The 21,878-nt window shown below is 38.3% G+C and overlaps 2 protein-coding genes across 14 annotated transcripts in view; one reads left to right on the forward strand and one right to left on the reverse strand.

Annotated features, from left to right (window-relative positions):
• The window catches only part of ZFAND6 (zinc finger AN1-type containing 6), a 95,924-nt gene extending 74,559 nt beyond the window's left edge, over positions 1 to 21,365 (reverse strand). For 5 of the 13 annotated variants that reach the window (XM_053595769.1, XM_053595770.1, XM_053595771.1 and 2 more), the window contains exon 1: positions 21,118 to 21,296. The gene's annotated coding sequence lies outside the window, so the exon portion shown is untranslated. Of the gene's footprint in view, positions 1 to 7,415; positions 7,496 to 21,117 lie in introns of those variants that run through there. The other 8 variants (XM_053595781.1, XM_053595775.1, XM_053595783.1 and 5 more) reach the window with 5 other exon arrangements.
• On the forward strand, positions 7,871 to 9,614 carry LOC128588823 (histone H3.3A-like). Its single transcript, XM_053595606.1, has 2 exons — positions 7,871 to 7,889; positions 8,907 to 9,614. Exons 1-2 carry the CDS (start codon positions 7,871 to 7,873, stop codon positions 9,326 to 9,328), a joined length of 441 nt encoding a protein of 146 aa, XP_053451581.1. The 3' UTR covers positions 9,329 to 9,614.
• Positions 21,366 to 21,878: the final 513 nt, after the last annotated feature.

Here is a 21,878-nt window from a genome sequence, read left to right on the forward strand (position 1 = left end):
TTGACAATGATCTAGAGATCACAAACCCAACGTTCAGAAACATTAGTAAAATTACTCAGATTAGGGCGGCGCCTGTGGCTCAGTGAGTGGGGCGCCGGCCCCATATGCCGAGGGTGGCGGGTTCGAACCCGGCCAAACTGCAACAAAAAAATAGCTGGGCGTTGTGGCGGGTGCCTGTAGTCCCAGCTACTCGGGAGGCTGAGGCAAGAGAATCGGGCGTTGTGGCGGGTGCCTGTAGTCCCAGCTACTCGGGAGGCTGAGGCAAGAGAATCGCATAAGCCCAAGAGTTAGAGGTTGCTGTGAGCCGTGTGATGCCACGGCACTCTACCAAGGGCGGTACAGTGAGACTCTGTCTCTACAAAAAAAATTACTCAGATTACCTTGGAGCTTCAAAAACAGTAACTAGTAGTCATCCTATCTTGAATTTCTCTCCCTGTCCAAACAAACCTGAATGGCAAGATTATACTCTGGTATGAATACAGGCTTTACCACTTAACCAGCTATTTAACCTCTTTCAAGCTCTCTAATATTTCTCTACGACTTAGTATGGTCACCTGTGAAACAGAAATAAGAACTCTCTTATATTGTTCTGATAACTTAAAAAGTGTTCAATAAATGAGTTCTAATTATTAAATTAATACGAACATTGTTTTCACCACTTCTCTGCATAGAAGCCTTTATAGGTCACCAATGTTCAGCCATACCATTCCATATCCTGAGTATCTTCCATGCCTCTCTCCCACCTCAAAAATCCCAAGAAATCAGGGCTTATTGGACAAGAGGACAATTATATGACACCTGCTAAACTAGTAAAACTTCGTTGGAGTATCCAGAGTATCTCTCTCTGTTACTCTCCCGGCTTTACCATTTCAGGGTTGTCCCTTTTCAGGTAAATAAAATAGAGCTTTTGCTAAGGTTGGGGGCGGGGCACAGCAGCCGCTCACTGTCACCAAGGCAGTCTCAAATATATCTAAAAATCTTCAAGGCGTGTCTCAGATTTTTTTCTAATTCCCTGATTATCTTGGCTTACAGTGATCTTTCTCCCCATGGAACCTCTACAGCAATCATTACTAATAAAACCACAATTTGGCACTTAGTAACATATAATACCGCTGTTAAACTGAATTAAGTTTGGCCTACAGCTGCCTCCATACACATTTTCAGTTTGCCCTAAGGTTTTTCTGTACCTAGTGAACTATAGCTAACTTGATGTCTAAACAGACTGTAAAACCCACCCTTGCAACAAGTAGTAGAGTCTCAGCCAATCACAGCTGTCAAGTTTCAGCCAGTCACGGGTGGTCAACTGTTCACACCCTGTTCAAATAAAGCGAAGTCTGACCTGTAACCAATCCAGCTATCTCTGTACTTCATTTCCCTTTCTCTGTCCATAAATGTTATCTGACCATTCGGCAGCCTTAGGAGTTGATCTGAAATACTCTGGCTCTGGGGGCTCCCTGATTCTTGTTCTTTGTTCAATTAAACTCCATTAAATTTAATTCATCTAATGTTTTTTTTTTAACTGACTTATCAGATAGGAAATATTCACATCTCCCAATTTTACCAAACAGTATGTGAGCTTCCTTCAGAAAAGGACCATCTTACAGTACTCTGCAAACTCACTCGATTTTAACTAGTCTGATTACCTGGCTAGGTTCTGTTCACACAAGTCAGTAAGAATTTGCTATTAAAACAATCATTTTAGGCAATTAATGGGAACTTCCTAGTGTAGGTTTTCATTTTTTTAATCTACCGAGAATAGATTTTTCCTACTAAAGGTAAACATATTTTATAAAATTCTAAAGCTACTGAGATATAGCATTCATTGAGAGAGAAGACATCATTCCCCTTATCCACGGTTTCACGATCAGTGGTTTCAGTTATCCGAGGTCAATTGCAGTCTGAAAATAGTATATTTTGAGAGAAAGAGAAACTACTTTCACACAATTTGTATTATAGTATACTGTTATAATTATTCAATTTTATTATATTGCTGTTAATCTCTTAACGGCACCTATTTTATAAGTTAAACTTTACCATAGTATACAGAGGTAAAAACATAACATGTATATGCATCGATATTATTCATGGTTTTAGGAATCCACTGGGAGTCCTGGAATGTATCTCCCACAGATTAGGGGGCACTGCTGTATATATCTTACACAATTATCTCAAAAACTTAAGAAAAATGGTTGTATATTCTATTTACCAAAGCTAAGTAAAACACTTCTCTAATTACATATTATATAAAATCTATTATAACATTTCAAAATCTATTAAATGAACTTCTTTTATACTTTTATCATTTTAAAGATTAGCAAAAGATGATTTGAGCTAGTGAAATATGCCACATTAACGCTTTTGAGAGTGGTGCCTTATTTCCTGCCTCTGAAAAGCTTTAAATGTAAAAAGAAAAAAATTAACTCTCAACTATAGTTAAGAATTCAATCCTTTCAGAGAAACAAATATTGGTAATATTTACTTACATTTCAAAATTTGATCTTTTTCCTTTACCACTAAGTTGCTTTCAAAATTATCAATGAAAAGGCTTTTTTTTCCCCATCCAATAGAGGCCTCCTTTTGCTTTAAAAAACACCGGACAGTGACAAAGGGAGATAAAGAGAAGAGAAACATTTGAAATGAACATTATTCCAAATCAACCTATCTTGGTTTACTTCAAGTTTACTATGATGTTGGTGCAGTATTTTACTTGTGTGAAGATACAATATTCAACACAAAAGAATGTATATAGCCTCTCTACTCTAAGTTACTCAGCGGGTTACCTGACTTATGTTCAGGGTATAAGCTTTATACACCTGGATGCAAAATGAGCACAAGGTCCAAACTAATAGCTATTCAAGGAGTTATCAGCATTTCAAACTGCTCAGATGAAATGCTTTCCCACTTTGCCTAATCTTTCTGTTATACAGCTTGGTCTCAAGCTTTTATTAAATATGAGGAATTAAAAATAAACAAACAAATAATAGGAATTCAACGGCTTTGAAATTCAAAACTAATTAGAGAAAGAAAACTACTCTTACTTTTCCTGTGTTTCATTGTTTTATCTTTTTATATTCTGGGGATACTAAAGCATTTTCTTTTTCAGAGTGATCCAAAAAACCGTCAGAAATGCTTTATTGAAAATGTTTGTTTTCCTTAAAGTATTCTTAGACTTGGGCAGCAAGTTTTGAGTATACACTAGAAGCAGGAACTGCAAACAGCTGATTAAAGGGTGAAGAGAAATGGTATAGGAAAAAAGGGATGGAAACTTAGAAAGGCACATAACTCAGTGCTTAAGAGAAAGGACCTTGGTCTGGTAAACCTCAGTTCTAAGTCTGCTAGCCACTTACTAGCTTAGGCAACCTTAGATAAATTAGAAAGCTAGAGTCTCACTTGTTTAATGACAGCAACAAACTTAGCTCTTAAGGTTGTTTGGGGACTACTGCAAGAATGTATAGCACAGAATTATTGGTATTATTCATCCCAGATAAAGTTCAAAAGGCAATAAGGAATCACTAATGTGAAACAAATTAACAAACAATTAACCTGATTGAAGATCAGTCAGGGTGCTGTTTAGCAATCTAAGAAACCACAGTTTGAACAAAAAAAAAAAAAAAAAAAAGTAGATGGATTCTAAGAAATACTATGGCTTTAAACTTTGTGGTTAATTGGGAGCGAAGGAGAAGAAAGAATCAGAAATCAGAATAACACCCAGGTTCTGGCTTGGATGCTTAACATCATGCCTTTACTGAGATATCTGGTAGGTGCACAAATATAGGTTTGGGGGAGGGGCTGGATTTTAGATAGACATTAAAGATATGCAATGGAGATTACCGAAGGGGAAGTTTAGAGTGAGAAAACTATTAATATCAAAGTCCTATGAAACTCCATTACTTAATGGCTGTAAAGAGGAAAAAATTGCAAAGAATACAGAAATGACAAATAGGAGGAAGTGCAGGCAGTATCATGAAACTCATGAAGCAAAAGTAGTTAGCAGTGCCAAAAGTTGCTGAGAAACAAGAGTACTCACAAAAATCCATAAGGAGATACAAGGGTTGGGTGACTCAAGGTGCTTGTACAGGGTAAGGAAAAAAAGGTTTAAGAGGGACAGATGGATCTGCTGTCTTCTACCAAAGCAGTGCTAACCACCAAACTGAGTTCACCTTTTCTAATGATATGCAAACATGGAAAACCAAATTCACCATGTGCACACTCAATTCATAAACACTTCCTAAGTTATCAACAAAAAAGGTTACTCCTAAAACATTTACCTACTTTCACAAAGAAGCCGTAAGAAAAACACTGTACAACTGTTAAGTTCTCCTATTATACAGAACAAAGAAATCTTATAAATATTAAGCCACTGGTTATATCTTCTTTCAAGTTTTATCAACATATTGCCCATTAAAATTTTTCTTTATATTATTAGGAGGAAAAAAAATCACTACATTCTCCTTGAATGACTAACAATAGAGATTTTGAGGGCATTTAATATGCCCTTCTGTATCATTTTTATCTTCATTCTAAAAGGATAAAACAGTTACCACTATTCATGTTGTGCCCCAATATCTAGGTCAATTTGAGTTTTCTTCTCCCAGCAGAAAACTGGTTTCTACTCTCCCCATGAAAACAATGCACTAAGTCACTCCCTAGTTCCATCAACCAGAGACCAGAACATGAGAGATACAGTACAGAAACCATTAAAGAACATAATTTCTCAAAGATGTAGTATTTCCCAGAGTAAAAGAGCAGGCAAATCTTTACATTGGGGTACCACTAAAACGTAATCAACAGCCAAACTTGAAATTATATTCACTAAATCATCTTCATCTCTCCTGGTAGCAATAAGATTAAATTTTATTGAAGACAATCAAATACATGTTTTCAAATTCACAATAAAGGAAATGTTGGTGATATAATATGAAAAAATTTAAGTTTCTCTTTTCAGACACTAAACTGTCTAAAAATTTCAAACTTTTCAATCATAACAAAACACGTTTAAAAAAAATAACTTCCTCCTGAAACAAACACAAACATCAACATTAACTCTGAAAGAGATACTAAGTTATGAGTAAATTGAAATAAATGTTTACCAAAAATAATTAAATTGCACAATGAGCTAAGACTATTTAATTCAAGATCCTACATGTTCAAACTACACTGGTTTCTCAAAGAGTTATAGCTCAGCCTATGGCTTATCATTTGACCTCCATTTACCAATTAAATTAGTATTTAGAATTGTCTTGAATTTTGCATTAACACAATGTAAGTTTATTCTGGGACATCAGTCAACTAGTTCATAACCCAAACAATTATAGCCTATGCCATTTAACAGACTAGCTAGTAAGAGCACATATAAGTCAGCAGTTTGTTTCCCAAATAAAGCATGAATTTAAAGACAAACAGTAACATATGTTTACCACCCCTATGTGTACACTGAATCTTATTACTTTTAACTGAAAAGCCTGCAAAATACTGAGAAAATGCTGATATATCATTTTAAAACCTGGAACTCTACATATAAATTCTCCATTCTGCAAGTATATTTTTAAAAACTCAAAATTCAGAAATACGCAGATAGTGACAAAGGCCATCCATACAAAGTTTAGAGACAGGTAAAGTAATAAAACTAGCACTACTCCAATCCTGAATGTTAAGTGGTGCTACTCCAGTTCCCTCTCTTAACAACGTTTCTGGTGTTTTTCCTCAGAAGAAAATGTCTTCTGATCTATGTCTATCCAGCACATACTAAGAAAAGCCAGCCTGAACAACAAAGCTAGTGTAAAACATTAAGCACTATTTTTTGGATAGGAATACACGATAAATAAAACACTTTAAAAAGACATAAATTCTTTTTAAATACTTAAGTGAGTGAAAAAATGTTTCTAATTTATTTCAGCTGATTTTAATGTCTAGAAAATAGATTTAGATCCAATCAACATATTGGAAAATGGAGTTAAAAATAGGCTATTAGTTTAGACAAAACAAATCCATAAGTCAGAGTGCCCCACAGGCACTCTTTGACAGAACCATTTCAAGGGCTACCCATTAGAAAAATTTTGAAGTAAGTCTTGCTGATGGCAACATAGATTTGGTATAACCATTGTGAAAAACAACTTGCCCTGTGAAGTATTCATATCCTTTGATCTAGGTAAGACCACTCCAGTTGATTTTCTCAAAAGAAATCTTTTTTAAAAAAGAAAATATTCTAAAGCTATACATAAAAGTGTTCAATCCCATGTCATTTAAAATGGTGAAATATTAGGGACAGCCTGAACAGGTGAAAAACTACATTAATTAAAGCTGCATCAAATTGAGAGAAGTAATACAGCTATCAAAATCAAAACAATTTTAACGACAGATTTTTGGTGGAAAAATATAAAACTGCACTTACAGTTACTGAAAAATGCAAGAAAGGAAAAGAAAAAAACAGAGCATCGTAATCTTGGGGGTAGTATAGGTGACTTTTCTTAGTTTATTACAGTACCGTGGTTTATTACATTATCATTTAAGCAACAGCTATGGCAGAAAAGCATTTAAAAACTTTTGCATGATGAAAATGGAGTACAGCAAATAAAAGTACAATGGCTTAAAATGCTTAGCTGGCATTTAGTCTGATTACTAAAATGAACTTTTACACCTTAATTTCTATAAAAGGAAAGAGAAACAATACAAAGAAAACAGTCTCTAAAAGTCCAGGACTGAAGCACACTACAATTTTTCATAAGAATGTTAACAGATTCATATATACTTAAAAAGTTTTGGTAGCCTACTATTTGAAAAATATAAATCCATTCATTTCCTGTTTCAAAAGGGTGTGAATTACTTATCTCCATCTTTGAAAGGAATGTAGAAAGCAGTTTTACTTGTTCATAAGATCAATCAATGACCTTTAAAAAAACAAAGCTAAAACATCAAATATCAAATATATTGCTAAATTTAAAATATGTCGAAGTTAAAAGGGAAAGTGTGCTAGGGGTAAAAAACAAACAGTTGGCATTTCAATTCTTTAAAAAAAAATTTAAGCCTACCACAATTATCTGTGTTTTAGCAACTTAAGTTTAAGAAAAATGACATATCAAAAAAGACCTCCTAAAGATGTCATTTATAAAAACTGACAAATGACTTCTTGGGCATCCAATCCAAGAGAGAAAAGCCTATTATTGGCGATTTTGATTCAAAGATTTTTTTTTAATGACACTAGATTCTGAACTAAAAATGATAGTAGAAAGTCAAGTTTGATTCTCTGAACACCTATTTCCTGTCCAAACAGCTCTTTTGTTCTGCTTCCCTGCTAATTTTAATGTTCAGTTTGCATCAGAAAATAGAAACAATGACAAAACCCAGCACACACAGAAACATAAAGGAGCAAAAGTATAAAATAAAGGATCATAAAGAGATTAGAACAAAAATCCTACCAACAAAACCTCCACAATTTGCTGCTTCACCTCAGATTAACTTCACTTGAAGCTGTGCTTCACAGCAACCAAACCTGAACGCCAAGCTCCACCTTCTCCAATTCTAGTGGCTGAGAAGTAAAATCTCCTCCCTGTTAGTGAAGCTGATAATTGTGATTGGATACAGCTAATATCCATTATTTTAAAGAACTTTTCCTTGCTAGCAGGTTAGGTTAGACACACTAACCCCCCCCACCCCCACTTCCAGATAAGCTGGTTTCTTAAAGAAACAGTATGTAATGTTTCAGTTTTCCCATCATATACTGTTTGCTTACTCTTTTGTCCACATGAAAAATAAATAAAGCAACTAATATCAATGAAATCTCCCAGAAGAAGCTTAAATTTGAAGTTTAGTGACCAATTGTTTAAAATAATATGCTTTTAAACTGAAATAATTTTATTATTTTTACGGAGCCATGGAGGTGAAGTTATGCTGTAAAAGACAAATTCCTCTTTTTAACAGAGGTCACATTTTATCTGAAAATTTTAAAACAGCAACAGAAATCCCACTACAAATTTTACTAAGAGGAGCAAAACAGTATCTTTTCTAAGATTTAAAGACTATAACTTAAATGAAAATATACAACACTAAAATACTGACTGCAAACATCCATTTCTAAGCCACCTATCAAATCCACTGATACAGTCCCAGTATTACAATAAAGTAACAATTTCAGTGACATCAAAGGTGGATATTTCAACTTAAAACTGAAGAAAAAACAGGGTAGAAATATTATTGCTGTATTATCACATTTAACAGGTCTGAAACTTGTGTTTTTCCAAGGTATTAATCTTATCTATTTGCAAACCGAGATAAAAAAGGAAAAGGCATTTGTTCTTGGACATGTTCAGATATAAAGATTAGGAAGGTTTCAGATTTTTGTTTTTTAAAAGGCTGAAAACTACTCTACATCCTACTTGAGTTACTTCAGGGTGCCATGTACACCCTCAGGCGCGGCTGAAGTGCGTATGCATATGCCGCACATTGAATAAGCTACATTAAATATTCTTACTACAGGGATTATAAAGACATAATATACAGGCACTGTGATTTAAGACAACACAACCTGTCACTTTATATATTACAAAGTTTGGTATTTTGTAAGTTTATATGTTTGAATTAGAACTGCTTGTGTTTTAGTAGCTTTGCCCATTAAACATTATTCTGACATTAATCATCTGAGTGATTCAGTGACATTTAAAGTGTTTACTAAAGTAAATTTTTACCTCTACCAAAAATTGTGCTTCATAAAAATAAATTCAAAATTAAAGCAAATTAAGTGTCTTCTTCTTCAAATATGCTTTCAGTAAGTTTATACATTAAAATTTTTTTATTTAAATCCACAGTTTTCGGCGTTCGCAGCCGCCGCGGCGCCGCCGTCGCTGTCTAACGCCAGTGCCGCCTCTAGCTCGCCGAGCTCCAGCCGAAGGAGAAGGGGGGTAAGTAAGGAGGTCTTTATACCACGGCTCGTACAAAGCAGACTGCCCGCAAATCCACCGGTGGTAAAGCACCCAGGAAGCAACTGGCTGCAAAAGCCGCTCGCAAGAGTGCGCCCTCTACTGGAGGGGTGAAGAAACCTCATCGCTACAGGCCTGGTACTGTGGCACTACGTGAAGTAAGACGTTATCAGAAGTCCACTGAACTTCTGATTCGCAAACTTCCTTTCCAGCGTCTGGTGCGAGAAATTGCTCAGGACTTTAAGACAGATCTGCGCTTCCAGAGCGCAGCTATTGGTGCTTTGCAGGAGGCAAGTGAGGCCTATCTGGTTGGCCTTTTTGAAGACACCAACCTGTGTGCTATCCATGCCAAACGTGTAACAATTATGCCAAAAGACATCCAGCTAGCACGCCGCATACGTGGAGAACGTGCTTAAGAGTCCACTATGATGCGAAAACATTTCATTATAAAAAAAAAAAAATTCTCTTCTTCCTGTTATTGGTAGTTCTGAACGTTAGATTTTTTTTTCCCCATGGGGTCAAAAGATACTTAAGTATAAGATTGCGACTGGAAAAATAGGGGACAGAAATCAGGTATTGGCAGTTTTTCCATTTTCATTTGTGTGTGAATTTTTAATATAAAATGCAGAGATGTGCAGCATTAATGCAAGTCAAAATGTTTCAGTGAACAAGTTTCAGCAGTTCAACTTTGTAACAATTATAAATCTGGGGTGGCGCCTGTGGCTCAGTGAGCAGGGCGCCAGCCCCATATGCCGAAGGTGGCGGGTTCAAACCCAGCCCCGGCCAAACTGCAACAAAAACAAAAAAATAGCCGGGCGTTGTGGTGGGCGCCTGTAGTCCCAGCTGCTGGGGAGGCTGAGGCAAGAGAATTGCGTAAGCCCAAGAGTTAGAGGTTCCTGTGAGCCATGTGACGCCACGGCACTCTACCCTAGGGCGGTACAGTGAGACTCTGTCTCTACAAAAAAAAAAAAAAAAAAAAAAAAAAAAAAAAACAATTATAAATCTGTTAAATTTTTCTGGACAATGCCAGCATTTGGATTTTTTTAAAACAAGTAAATTTCTTATTGACGGCAACTAAATGGTGTTTGTAGCATTTTTATCATACAGTAGATTCCATCCATTCACTATACTTTTCTAACTGAGTTGTCCTACATGCAAGTACATGTTTCTAATGTTGTCTGTCTTCTGTGCCGTTCCTGTAAGTTTGCTATTAAAATACATTAAACTGTAAAAAAAATAAATAAATAAAAATAAATCCACAGTTTTCAAAGTTCAAACTCTTACAACCATTTTCCCTCAGAGAAAACTCATATATTAGAACAGAAAGCCAAAGAAATTGTTTTGAAAACAAAGGAAAGTCTTTATAACAAACTGTAAATACACATAATTGCAACTGGACATGAATTGGACCAATTGGACAGCTGCACAATCCATTATGCCCTTTAAGTAGACAAATTGAAAGAGCCAATTCACAGAGATCAGTCCCAAGATCTTTTGCAAGGATTCACTGTTTTGAATGCCCAGCAACCACCATGAGTCAAGTTCAGGTTTTCTTCTGCGTAGACTCTCTGGCAAAGGAAACTTGGAAGCTGAAGAGGTACAAGAGCTATCAGTAGAAAGAATATATAACTTGAACTACAGCATAAAACTTAAGAAAAACACACTGTAGATAGCCAGAATTTTTATAGAAATATTTTTCTTTTCCTATTTTCATAGAAAAATAGATGGCCAACATTTTTTTGAGGTTTCGTATCATTTATTGTAAAGCACAAAACAGACATTTTAGAAGTGAAGTATACATTGAAAAAGTACATTTATATCACAAAGCATTGACCACATAATAGTTGCAAATACATTTGCTGGAATAGATGGCCAACATTTGAACCCTCAAGTTTGGCAAGCATAAAATTAGCAGGCAGTGATGGGAACCAAAGAAATCTTCATTCTGACATCAATTTTTCACTTTAGAGTTATTTGTATGAAACAGACACTAGTCATACACTAATGTAATACCAAGAACACTCTAAAAAACAGAGACCCAGATGCAGCAATACCAGATTGTTTTAAGATCTCCAAGACCTACTTGAAAGAACTTCAAGATGATAACTAACAATATAATTTTAGGTGTAATACAGGTTAAAATTAAGAGTATCTTATTTCATTTCTAAATCAGAAGAAAACACCAGTAAAAATAAAAGGAAAGCAGTATCACAACCATAAATTTTTTTTGCATATCCATATTGTTTTTATATATTCCATATGATTTAATATTAAATGAAAAATATCTAGATAGCAATCCTTTTTTTACAACCATAAAAATCTATAACTGAGAGTATATGAAAACAATATTGATTTATGGGAACAAGAAACTGAAAAAATTCTCAAATTCCCTAATTGCATGCAACGACACCATTTTTCAAGGGTCTTGTAGTCAAATGATGTATTGCATATTTTTTTAAAGAGTCTAGAGTTTTTCTCAAACCTATCAGCTAAAAACAGTTTAGAAGGGAATAAGCCACTGACCCTAGAACAACTTTTGGTACAGAGTACATACAGAGTAGGCAAAACCTTTTTTTTTTGACAAGAGTCTCACTCTGTCACCCCAGTAGAATGCTGTGGTGTCACTGCTCACAGCAACCACAAACTCTTGGGCTCAAGCAATCCTCTTGCTTCAGCCTCCTGAACAGCTGGGACTACAGGCGCCTGTGACAATGCTGGGCTAGTTTTTAGAGATGAGGTCTCGCTCTTGCTCAGGCTGGTCTGAAACTTGTGAGCCCAAGAGATCCACCCACCTTGTCCTCCCAGAGGGCTAGAATGACAGGCATGAGACACCATGGAAAACTTTTTTAAAATGTAAAAAGGCCTCAGAATAGCTCAAGATGCTCCATTACTGAAAAAAATTAATACTGAGCACTCTCCCTGGTTACTACTGGTGGTTTATACAATAGTTTGATAAAATGACCCCCCTGACATTAGCAAAACATTACTGGGATCACGAAGGATAAAGTTTGAAAACTATCATCCAAAGAATAAAAAATTAAAAACTATTTCCCCAGCAAATACATACTACCTATGAAAGAGAGGTAATATATTTGAGTTTGCACCTCCTAGCGTATCTCTTTTAACTTACTAAGGGCAAAAAGCCAAACAAACAAAAAAACAAGGTGTATATAAGGAATTGGGAAGGGTGGTAATGGCCCATTCAGCAAAACACTGAACACAAACATTAAGGAAACAAACAGCTAAGAGGGCGAAACCAAGCTGATAGGAAGAGGCGCCTGCCTGTCTATAAAAGACAGTAAATCACTTTGTTTTAGGTCAACAAGACAGTAAATCATTTTGTTTTAGGTCAACGTTGATAAAAAGGGATAACCAATAAAAGCAAAAAAAAAAAAACAAAAAAAAAAACGGGGATCATAACAGTGAGACAAAAGGAAAAGACATTCATAATCTTTATTAAGATTTAATAGTCATAAATCATTGTGTGCTAAACGACATACCATAAGAGCTAAAATTGCTTGACATAGAAAAATGAACAGAAAATAATTGAGATATTTTAAGTTCCCTCTCTCTCCTTAGCAGCCTAAATCAGAAAAAAATAAAATATTAAAAGATAAACTTTTATATTGCTATCAAAAGAAAATCTTTTCTTGACATTTGATTTTTTAAAAATCAGTCACAAAGAAAACTAACAAAATCAAAAAGCAAAATGAAAACTAACAATTCTGAAAAACAATTCTAAAGTTGAATAGGCAATCAAATCTTTTGAACATCCAATATGTGCTTGGCATCACTAGTGGCTGCAGAGAGCATAGTAAACAAAATGGGCAGAGTCCCTACCATTGTAGAAACTTTTTTTATTTTTATAGAGACAGAGTCTCACTTTACCGCACACGGTAGAGTGCCATGGCGTCACACAGCTCACAGCAACTTCCAGCTCTTGGGCTTATGCAATTCTCTTGCCTCAGCCTCCCAAGCAGCTGGGACTACAGAAGCCCGCCACAACGCTTGGCCATTTTTTTTTTTTTTTTTTTTTTTGTAGCAGTTTGGCTGGGGTCGGGTTTGAATCCGCTACCCTTGGTATTTGGGGCCGGCACCCTACTCACTGAGCCACAGGCACCGCCCCCATTGTAGAAACTTAAGGTCCAGAGTTAGGCCAGTGCTGTCTCATAGAAATATAAAGGGAGACACATGTGAATTTTTATTTTCTAGTAGTACATTTAAACAGTAAAATTGGTAAAATTAATAGCAATAGTATATTTTATTTAACAAATACATGTAAAGTATTACTTCAATATGCAATCAGTATTTTTAAATGGAGGCATTTTCATTCTCATTTAGACTATTTCATAATTCATACTTACAGCACATATCAATTCAGACTTGCTACATTTCAATAGTGAATATGACTATTTAAATATTGTAAAATACAATAGCCATTAGCCACATGATCATAAATTAAGATAAATTTCTATTTTTGCAGGAATTCTGTACCTCTGTTGTCCAATACAACAGCCACTAGCCACATATATATGGCCACTGAGCACCTCAAATATGAGTAATACAACTGAGAAACTGAACTTCTAATATTTAATTTTAATTCATTTAAATGCCACAAGAGAATGGCAGCTACCAGACTGTAAATCACAGCTCTGGAAGATAAAATAGACATTAAAACAAATCATTACTCAGTTCTTACTAATGTTTACAAAAGAAATGCCCAGTATTGGGTGGCGCCTGTGGCTCAGTGAGTAGGGCGCTGGCCCCATGTACCGAGGGTGGCAGGTTCAAAACTGACCCCAGCCAAACTGCAACAAATAAATAGCTGGGCGTTGTGGCAGGCGCCTGTAGTCCCAGCTACTTGGGAGGCTAAGACAAGAGAATCACCTAAGCCCAGGAGTTGGAGGTTGCTGTGAGCTGTGATGCCACAGCACTCTACCAAAGGCAATAAAGTGAGACTCTGTCTCTACAAAAGAAAAAAAAAAGAAAAGAAATGCCCAGTATGAAACTGATGTATATATAGCCAACAGAAGGACCTAACCTATTTTGCCCTGTCAAGAAAGGATTCCTTGGCGGTGCCTGTGGCTCAGCGGGTAGGGCGCCGGCCCCACATGCCGAGGGTGGTGGGTTCAAACCCGGCCCCGGCCAAATCGCAACAATAAAATAGCCGGGCGTTGTGGCGGGCGCCTGTAGTCCCAGATACTTGGGAGGCTGAGGCAAGAGAATCGCCTAGGCCTAGGAGTTGGAGGTTGCTGTGAGCTGTGTGACGCCACGGCACTCTACCGAGGGCGATAAAGTGAGACTCTGTCTCTACAAAAAAAAAAAAAAAAAAAGAAAGGATTCCTCAAAAAAAATCACAGTTAAGCAAAAGAGCAGCATATGCAAATAATGAAGAAAAAGCCTGCAGTCTCGGCTACTCAGGAGGCTGAGACAAGAGGATCACTTGAGCACAAAGAGTTGGAGGTTGCTGTGAGCTATGACAACAGCACTCTACCAAAGGTGACAAAGTGAGACTCTGTCCAGAGGAAGGGAAGGAAGGGGAGGAGAGAGGAACACAGGACAAGTCAAGACAAGAACCAAGGGCCCTGGCAGGAGTGGGGAATAGGTAGCCTTCTGATTTCAAGAGTCTTCTGATGGTTCTATTTTAAGCACCAAAGGAAGCAAGAAAAGTTTCATCTTTCTCTGCTGCGCCCCTTTTAATGACAGGATTTGTTACATAAAATTTGGATTCAGTCACAAGGCCATACTTAAGGACCAGGAAGACTACAAGTTTCTTAAAAGTCGCAAGTTCTCCACTCCTGCTTGGATCACAAAATCGAAGGTGAGGAGTAGAAGCTGTCCTACCACTTGGAAATAATATCTCCCAATTAAGTCCTAAAACAAAGTTTGTCCCACTCTCCTTACTCAGTAAACTCCAGTCCTTCCAATCTACTGTCAAATTCTAACTCAAGCACTTTGCACACCCTTTGTGCTAACTTTTCTCTTCACTTGGGAAACTATCTCCAGCTTCCTTTTGATCTTAGAACTCAGAATCACATAGCTCCACATTTTCTACACAGGACAAGCTTTGCAGCAGCAATCTGGATGGAATGGACTTGGAACTGCAAAACAATTTTTACCAAAAACGTTGTCATTATTTTTTGAAATGTTTTGACAGATTGAGGGAGCTAAAGAATCTCTCAAACACAACATGGTACTACCACTGGAAAGTTACATCCTAAGAGAGACACTCGCAGAACACTCAATTAGCACCTTCCATTTCTTTATTTTATAGGCACTTGACAAAATCTGAGAATTCTTTATTCATTGATTTGTTAATCACCTTTCCCAACAGGTTGTAAGCTCCATGAAAGCAAAGACCTTGTCTTATTCAGAGTTGCATGCTCAGTACTTAGTGTGATGTCTAACATGGAGTAAGTAATTAAATACCTGCTGAACGAATGAAAACTGCAAATGTAAGGACTTGAAATATATACATGACAAAAATACGAAGCATCAAAATTTAAGGAATACAGCTAAAGCTATTCCCAGAGGAAAGTTTAATGACACTTTTAAAAATTATATAACATAAAACATTAAGTGTAGAAATAAGACATTCAAACTTTTTTTTAAAAAGTTAAAAAATTCAAAACCAAAACCAATTTGAGGCCATAAAGCAGCAGTCCACAACCTTTCTGGCTCCAGGGACCCGTTTCATGGTTCCTAACAGGCCAGCAGGACTGGTACCAGTAAACAGCCTGGGGGTTGGGGACTTCAGCCCTAAAGGAATTATCCAAAACACTTGAGAACACCAAAGCACCAACCAAGAATTTGGGAATGGTGGGGCAGAGCGGTAGACGTACAACACAAAATGAAAACGTGTTTGACAAAATAAAAAGATGAAGCCTAGTTGCACACAAGCGTGCAGTGATACCAAATCATCAGTATTTCAATAAAACCTAAAAGAACCAAGTATATGTACATTTAGCATACAATAAATGTGGCTTTAGTTCAAGGCAACAAAAAGAATTTTTTTTTTTTTTTTTAATGAGGCTGAAATAATTGGTTAACTACTAAGGAAAATTAAGTAAAGTTATTTCACTTCACATATTATGTCAAATCCCAGACAAGCAGAAACAGATATATGTGAAAAATGAAACCATAAAAGAACTAGAAAAAAAGTTTTCTAGCTAGCAGAATGCTTTAAATGGGAAAGCAAAGTAGATGCCATAGAATTAACCTATATTTTTTAAAAGGTAAAAAAATCCTGCATGCCCAGGAGTTGGAGGTTGCTGTGAGCTGTGTGAGGCCACGGCACTCTACCGAGGGCCAAAAAGTGAGACTCTGTCTCTACCAAAAAAAAAAAATCCTGCATGTTTAAAAATAAGAGAAAGAAGGAAAGAAAAAAACACTGTGGTCAAATAAAAGGCAAATGAAGATCTAGGAAAAATATTTGTAGTATATGGCAATATAAAACACCAGCCAAAATGGGCAAAAAGCAAACTAGAAGATAGCCAGTATCTTTATCTCTATTTACCATAATTAATAAAAAAAATTTAGTAAATCTCATAAAAAGGAAGGAAAAAGGATGGACAGATGGGTGGGTAAGATACTACTGTTAGTGGGCTAGGTGCAGTAGCTCACGCCTGTAATCCTAGCACGGTGGGGGGATTGCCTGAGCTCATGAGTTAGAGATCAGCCTGAATAAGAGCAAGATCCCATCTCTAAAACTAGCTGGGCGTTGTGGGGGGCGCCTGTAGTCTCAGCTAAAACTGTCTGGGCATTGTGGCGGGCGCCTATATCCCAGCTATTCCAGAGGCTGAGGCAAGAGTCCAAGAATTTGAAGTTGCTGTGAGCTATGACACCAGAGCACTCTACCAAGGGCGACAAAGTAAGACTTTGTCTTAAAAAAAAAAAAAAAAAATTAGTGTTGATAAAAATATATAGGAAATGTGAGCTGGATGCAGTGGTTCATGCCTATAATCCCAACAAATTTGGAGGCAGTGACCAGATTACTTGAATCCTGGAGGTCCAAACCAGCCTGGGTAATATAGTGAACCCTATTCCTAAAAAAAGGAGGTGAAGAAGAAAGAAAAGAAAAAGAAGAGAGAAAAGAGAAAATAAAATAGATGAGAGAAAAGAGACGAAAGGAAAGGAAAGCAGAAAAGAGAAATTCATAGCTGGATATGATTGCAAATACATTAATAGTCCCAGCTTTTACAGAGGCTAAGGCAGGAGGATTGCTCGAACCTAGGAGTTTGAGGCTGCAGCAAGCCCCCAGCCCAGTTCCAGCCTGGGTAATAGAGAAAGACCTTATCTCTAAATAAATAAATAATTAATTTTAAAATGTCTATTTTCTCAAATTTTTTGTCAAACTTTATACTATAATGTCTGTCAAACTTTTAAGGATGAGATTTGGCAATATTTATGAAAAGACTTTTAGAAATGTCCGTATGCTTTGACTCAGTGATTCTAAGACTAAAACTTTATCCTAAAGAAATGAGAAACACATAAAAAGTAGTAGTAGCTCTTAAGAAGACCTTCACACAACTATAATAACATGAAAAAATGATAAAGTAACAAAAGTTATACCCAGTAGATGACTAGTTAAATTACAGTACTTTCATAAAATGAAAATGTACCCTTTAAAAATCACATTTTTACATGAAGATCTAGTAGTAAACATGAGGAAATCCCTGACTGTTTACATTCAAGCAGGGATACAGAGGGGATACAGATAATAATCGAATAAAGAAATAATTTTGGATAGATTTTACTTTAAAAAAAAAAAAAAGTGATTGTAAAGTCCAGGCAGAAGTAACAATTTTAAGAGAAAAGCTCAGCCATGCTCAAGAAATCCAAAAAGGTCAGGATAGCTGCAGACGTGTGAGTTGAAGAGAGGTGGGGAGGTAAAAATCTGTCTTAAGAAGCAGGCAGGGCCTGGAGCACCTAGAGTAGCACCACCCAATTCAGCAACCACTAGGCGAATGTTCTCCTAAGCTCTTGAAATGCAGCTAGTTGCAACTGAGATACACTGTAAGTGGAAAATACATGCTGGATTATAAAGACAGTCTAAAAAAGGAAAACGTCTGGAGCTGGCACAGTGGCCCACACCTGTAATCCCAGCACTTAGGTTTAAGACTAGCCTGAGTCAGAGCGAAACCTCATCTCTAAAAAATAGCTGGGCATTGTGACAAGTGCCTGTAGTCCCAGCTACTCCAGAGGCTGAGGCTTAAGAAAATCGCTTAAGCCCAAGAGCTTGAGGTTGCTGTGAGTATAAAGTGAGACTCTGTCTTTAAATAAAAATGTTAACAATGGCTATCTATAGTGGTGGTAGAAATGGCTTTTCTCGGTAACTTTCTATGCCTTCTCAAAGTCTAGAGGAAAAAACTACACAATTATCCTTATACTCAATTACAAAAAATGGTTTTTTTTTAAGTAGAATATAACATAACCTGACCAAAATTAAGCATCCTGATATCTGTTTGCAAACTACACATATAAAAAAATGAAAACTATCATTACTCCCATGCCTTCAAACAAAAACAAGTTATTCAAAGCTATACACGGGGCGGCGCCTGTGGCTCCATGAGTAGGGCGCCGGCCCCATATGCCGAGGGTGGCGGGTTCAAACCCGGCCCCGGCCAAACTGCAACAAAAAAAAAAAAAAAAATAGCCGGGCGTTGTGGCGGGCGCCTATAGTCCCAGCTGCTTGGGAGGCTGAGGCAAGAGAATCGCTCTAAGCCCAAGAGTTAGAGGTTGCTCTGAGCCGTGTGACGCCACAGCACTCTACCGAGGGTGGTACAGTGAGACTCTGTCTCTACAAAAAAAAAAAGCTATACACGAACTCATATTTGGTACATATACACCATCTTCAGGATATTAAGGAAATACCGTGCCCTAATTTGTCACTGCACTGCTGTTAGTATGATAAACCAGCTTGCTCTGGAAGCACACTTTGGAGCTATCTCAAATCTAAAAACTACTTAAATGTATGGTTAAAAAATCTTGAATTACCCTCCAAACATGGTTCTCCAATAATGTTTCAAAGGACACATGATGCACCGTGGTCCTAGTATTTTCTCTTAAAGGGTCTGCCCTTGAGTAAAGTCTCAGCCAAATTGGAAAGATAAGTTAGGAGAGGTTACTTTTAACATGAGTATACTTTGGAACTGGAAAAGTTTTTAAGTAATACACCCCTGAGGCTGGGAGTGGTTAAGGGAGGTGGGTGAGGACAGCAGAGGAGTGATTTATTCTACAGACAATCCAGGGTTTTTTCTATTACAATATTTTTGCATCAAAAAAAGAGACCAAATAGTGTCAGACTTTTTACCATGTGATTTCAAAGACTAATTACATGCATATTAATAGGAATCTTGGTTTCCTATGCAAATGTTCAATAACTAGGACCAATCACTATGGCTATGAATCCTGCATTTAAACATGATAGAGGATCCTAATGTTTTTCATTCATTTTATTTCTAAGTATTTCAACCTATTTTACTCCTAATTACCTACAACTTTCTAATGCAATTCATATTAAGTAGTTACTCTAGAGAAATTCCTGCATACCATGTGTGCACTAACAGCCAGAAACAAGAAATATTCATACAGCACACACTGCTAAAAGCAAAACAAAATCAAAAACAAAAATACAATCTAAATGACTGTAAGTTATGGCAGATTAACACATTATAAAGCAATGAAATGAATAAACTACAGCCATATACTACTTGTATAATGCTCAAAAGAAAACTAAACACCATAGTGAGCATACAAATGCATGTGACAAAACTATTTTTGTAAAAGGCAAAGGAATGGTAAGATACAAAATCCACTGGACAGATAAGAAATTCATAGCAGATGCGAGTTTTGGTAGTATTCCAGCTTTGGGGGGTTTGGAGGGAGGAGTTCACAGATTTTTTTTACTAATATTTTATCTCTTTGTCCTATATGGTGTTTTGTATTCTTTTGTGGCATTAAATGTTTTGGTTGCTTTTAAAAAACTTTTTTAGCTATAATTGACATACAATAAATTGCACGTATTTGAAGTGTAAACTGTGTAAGTTCTGACGTTTGTCTACATACAGGAATTATTTCTACAATCAACATAATCCATCAACCTTTATACTTCCCCTTTGTACATCTGTGGTCCCTGTTCCCATTAAAAATATTTTAAGACATAAAAGAAATTAAAGATAACCTGTTTTGGAAATTTAAACGTGCACATTTTGCAGAACATTTTCCTTGAAGCCCCGGGAGACTATAGGTAACACAGAAAGTGCCACAAAACTGCTGAAGTAATTACCACATAGTTTACCTGAAAAGTTTATGGCATTTTACACTTAAAAAATCAAATTCCAGATTTTGTTTGAAAAAGAAATTTAATCCTGCTCCTGGGAGCATCAAAATCACTCATTCTGACCAGTTTTCATGACCAAACCATATAAACTATGTAACCTTAAGACCCAAACTTCTTCGCATTAGTAACAACTTTCGAGTTATGAAGGCCAAGTCACAGCGTGTTAACTGTGGGTAGCACATGATTTTTTAAAAAAGTGACATAATATTTCCAACGCAATATTCTTCTGTTTGTTTTACGTATCGATGGACAAAAACTTGAAACTACTACTCCAAAAGAGCAGAAAGAAAATTCAGAACCCTGAGTAAACCAAACACCAGTAGGGGAAACCAGAGTTCGTCTCGTGTCCCTTATCCGATGGGCCGCTGGGCCCCCTCTCCCCGCCCCGCAGCTGGTTTCTGAAAACACAGCAGGTGGAAAAACATTCCAAACAGGACTTCAGCCTCGGAGAGGCGGAGCGGGGACGCGCCCGTGGGTGCCCGGTCCGGCTAACATCACCGCCAAATGCTCGCAACAGGGTCCCGGCGGTCCTCCGCGGCCCCCTGGCAGTGTGGGTACCGATGCCGGAAGACGAGAAGCCGGCCCGGGACCGCGGGCGCCCCGCACGCGTCTAAGGAAGCCCAGCGCGCCCCTCCGCGTCCCTTGCCCAGGAGCCCTCGCCCTTTCCCAAACACCGGGCCCGGGCCAGAGAGCGAGCGAGCGGCCCGACACCTGCTGCGCCGGCCAGCTGCCCTTGGCTTCCGTCTCGCCCGCGCCGGGAGGGGCCGGGGGCGGGCCTCGCGGGTCGCAGCCGGGTGGAGGAAGGGAGAGGGCGGGGGAGGGGCAGCGCCCGGCGGGACGGGCCCCTCGGGCCGCGCTTCTCACCTGGCGGCGGCTCTCTCCGCCTGACGCGCTGCCCGCCGCCGCCGGTCGCCGCCGGTCGCCGCCGGTGAATGGGGACAGGTGAGGCCGCCGAACCCCTGCTCGCTCCGGCCCCGCCGCCGTCGGCCCCTCCGTCCGCTGTTTATTAAACTTTTCTGTTTGGTTGTTCGGCCTGTGACGTGACCGCTGGGGAGAGCGCAGGGATTGGCCGGAGTCTCGCGCTGACGCGGCATACCCCGCCCGCAGCCTAATTATTACCGGCCCGGGCGGAGCCGCAGGCCGGGAGACATGGATGGGCGGGGCCAAGGCTCGGAGCACGCAGCGGTTGGCCAGAGCCTAGAAAAGAGGCGGGGCGGAGAGAAGGGAGACCCTACTCCGCCCTCTCCGCCTACATTGTCTTTTCGTTGGCCCTTTCTTCGGCTCTGGTCTCTTGTCTTTCCCCTCACTGCGGGCGGGCTGGTGGTTCGAGGGGGTCCCAGACTTAAAAGGGCTGGTTATGTAGGTTCTGATTACCCTAGCTCGCAGGGAGTGACGTGTTCCTTTCTCGGATAGAGGCTGCAGAAAGAGTTGGCACTCCACCTACCAGTTGTACAAGAAGGAATTCCGAGCTTGTTTCACACGCAGCCGGGAGCCCCTGCCTTTGCAAGCGCAAAGTCCGAGCTCAGCGTGCGTCCACAAAGGCAGTACTCAGAAGCAAGACTCGAAGCACGCGTGCAACACGTGTGCAACATACCTTCGGACACAAGGCCTCCAGTTCCCAGACT

Source organism: Nycticebus coucang, chromosome 6 (assembly GCF_027406575.1).
Source record: "Nycticebus coucang isolate mNycCou1 chromosome 6, mNycCou1.pri, whole genome shotgun sequence".
Classification (NCBI taxonomy): domain Eukaryota; kingdom Metazoa; phylum Chordata; class Mammalia; order Primates; family Lorisidae; genus Nycticebus; species Nycticebus coucang.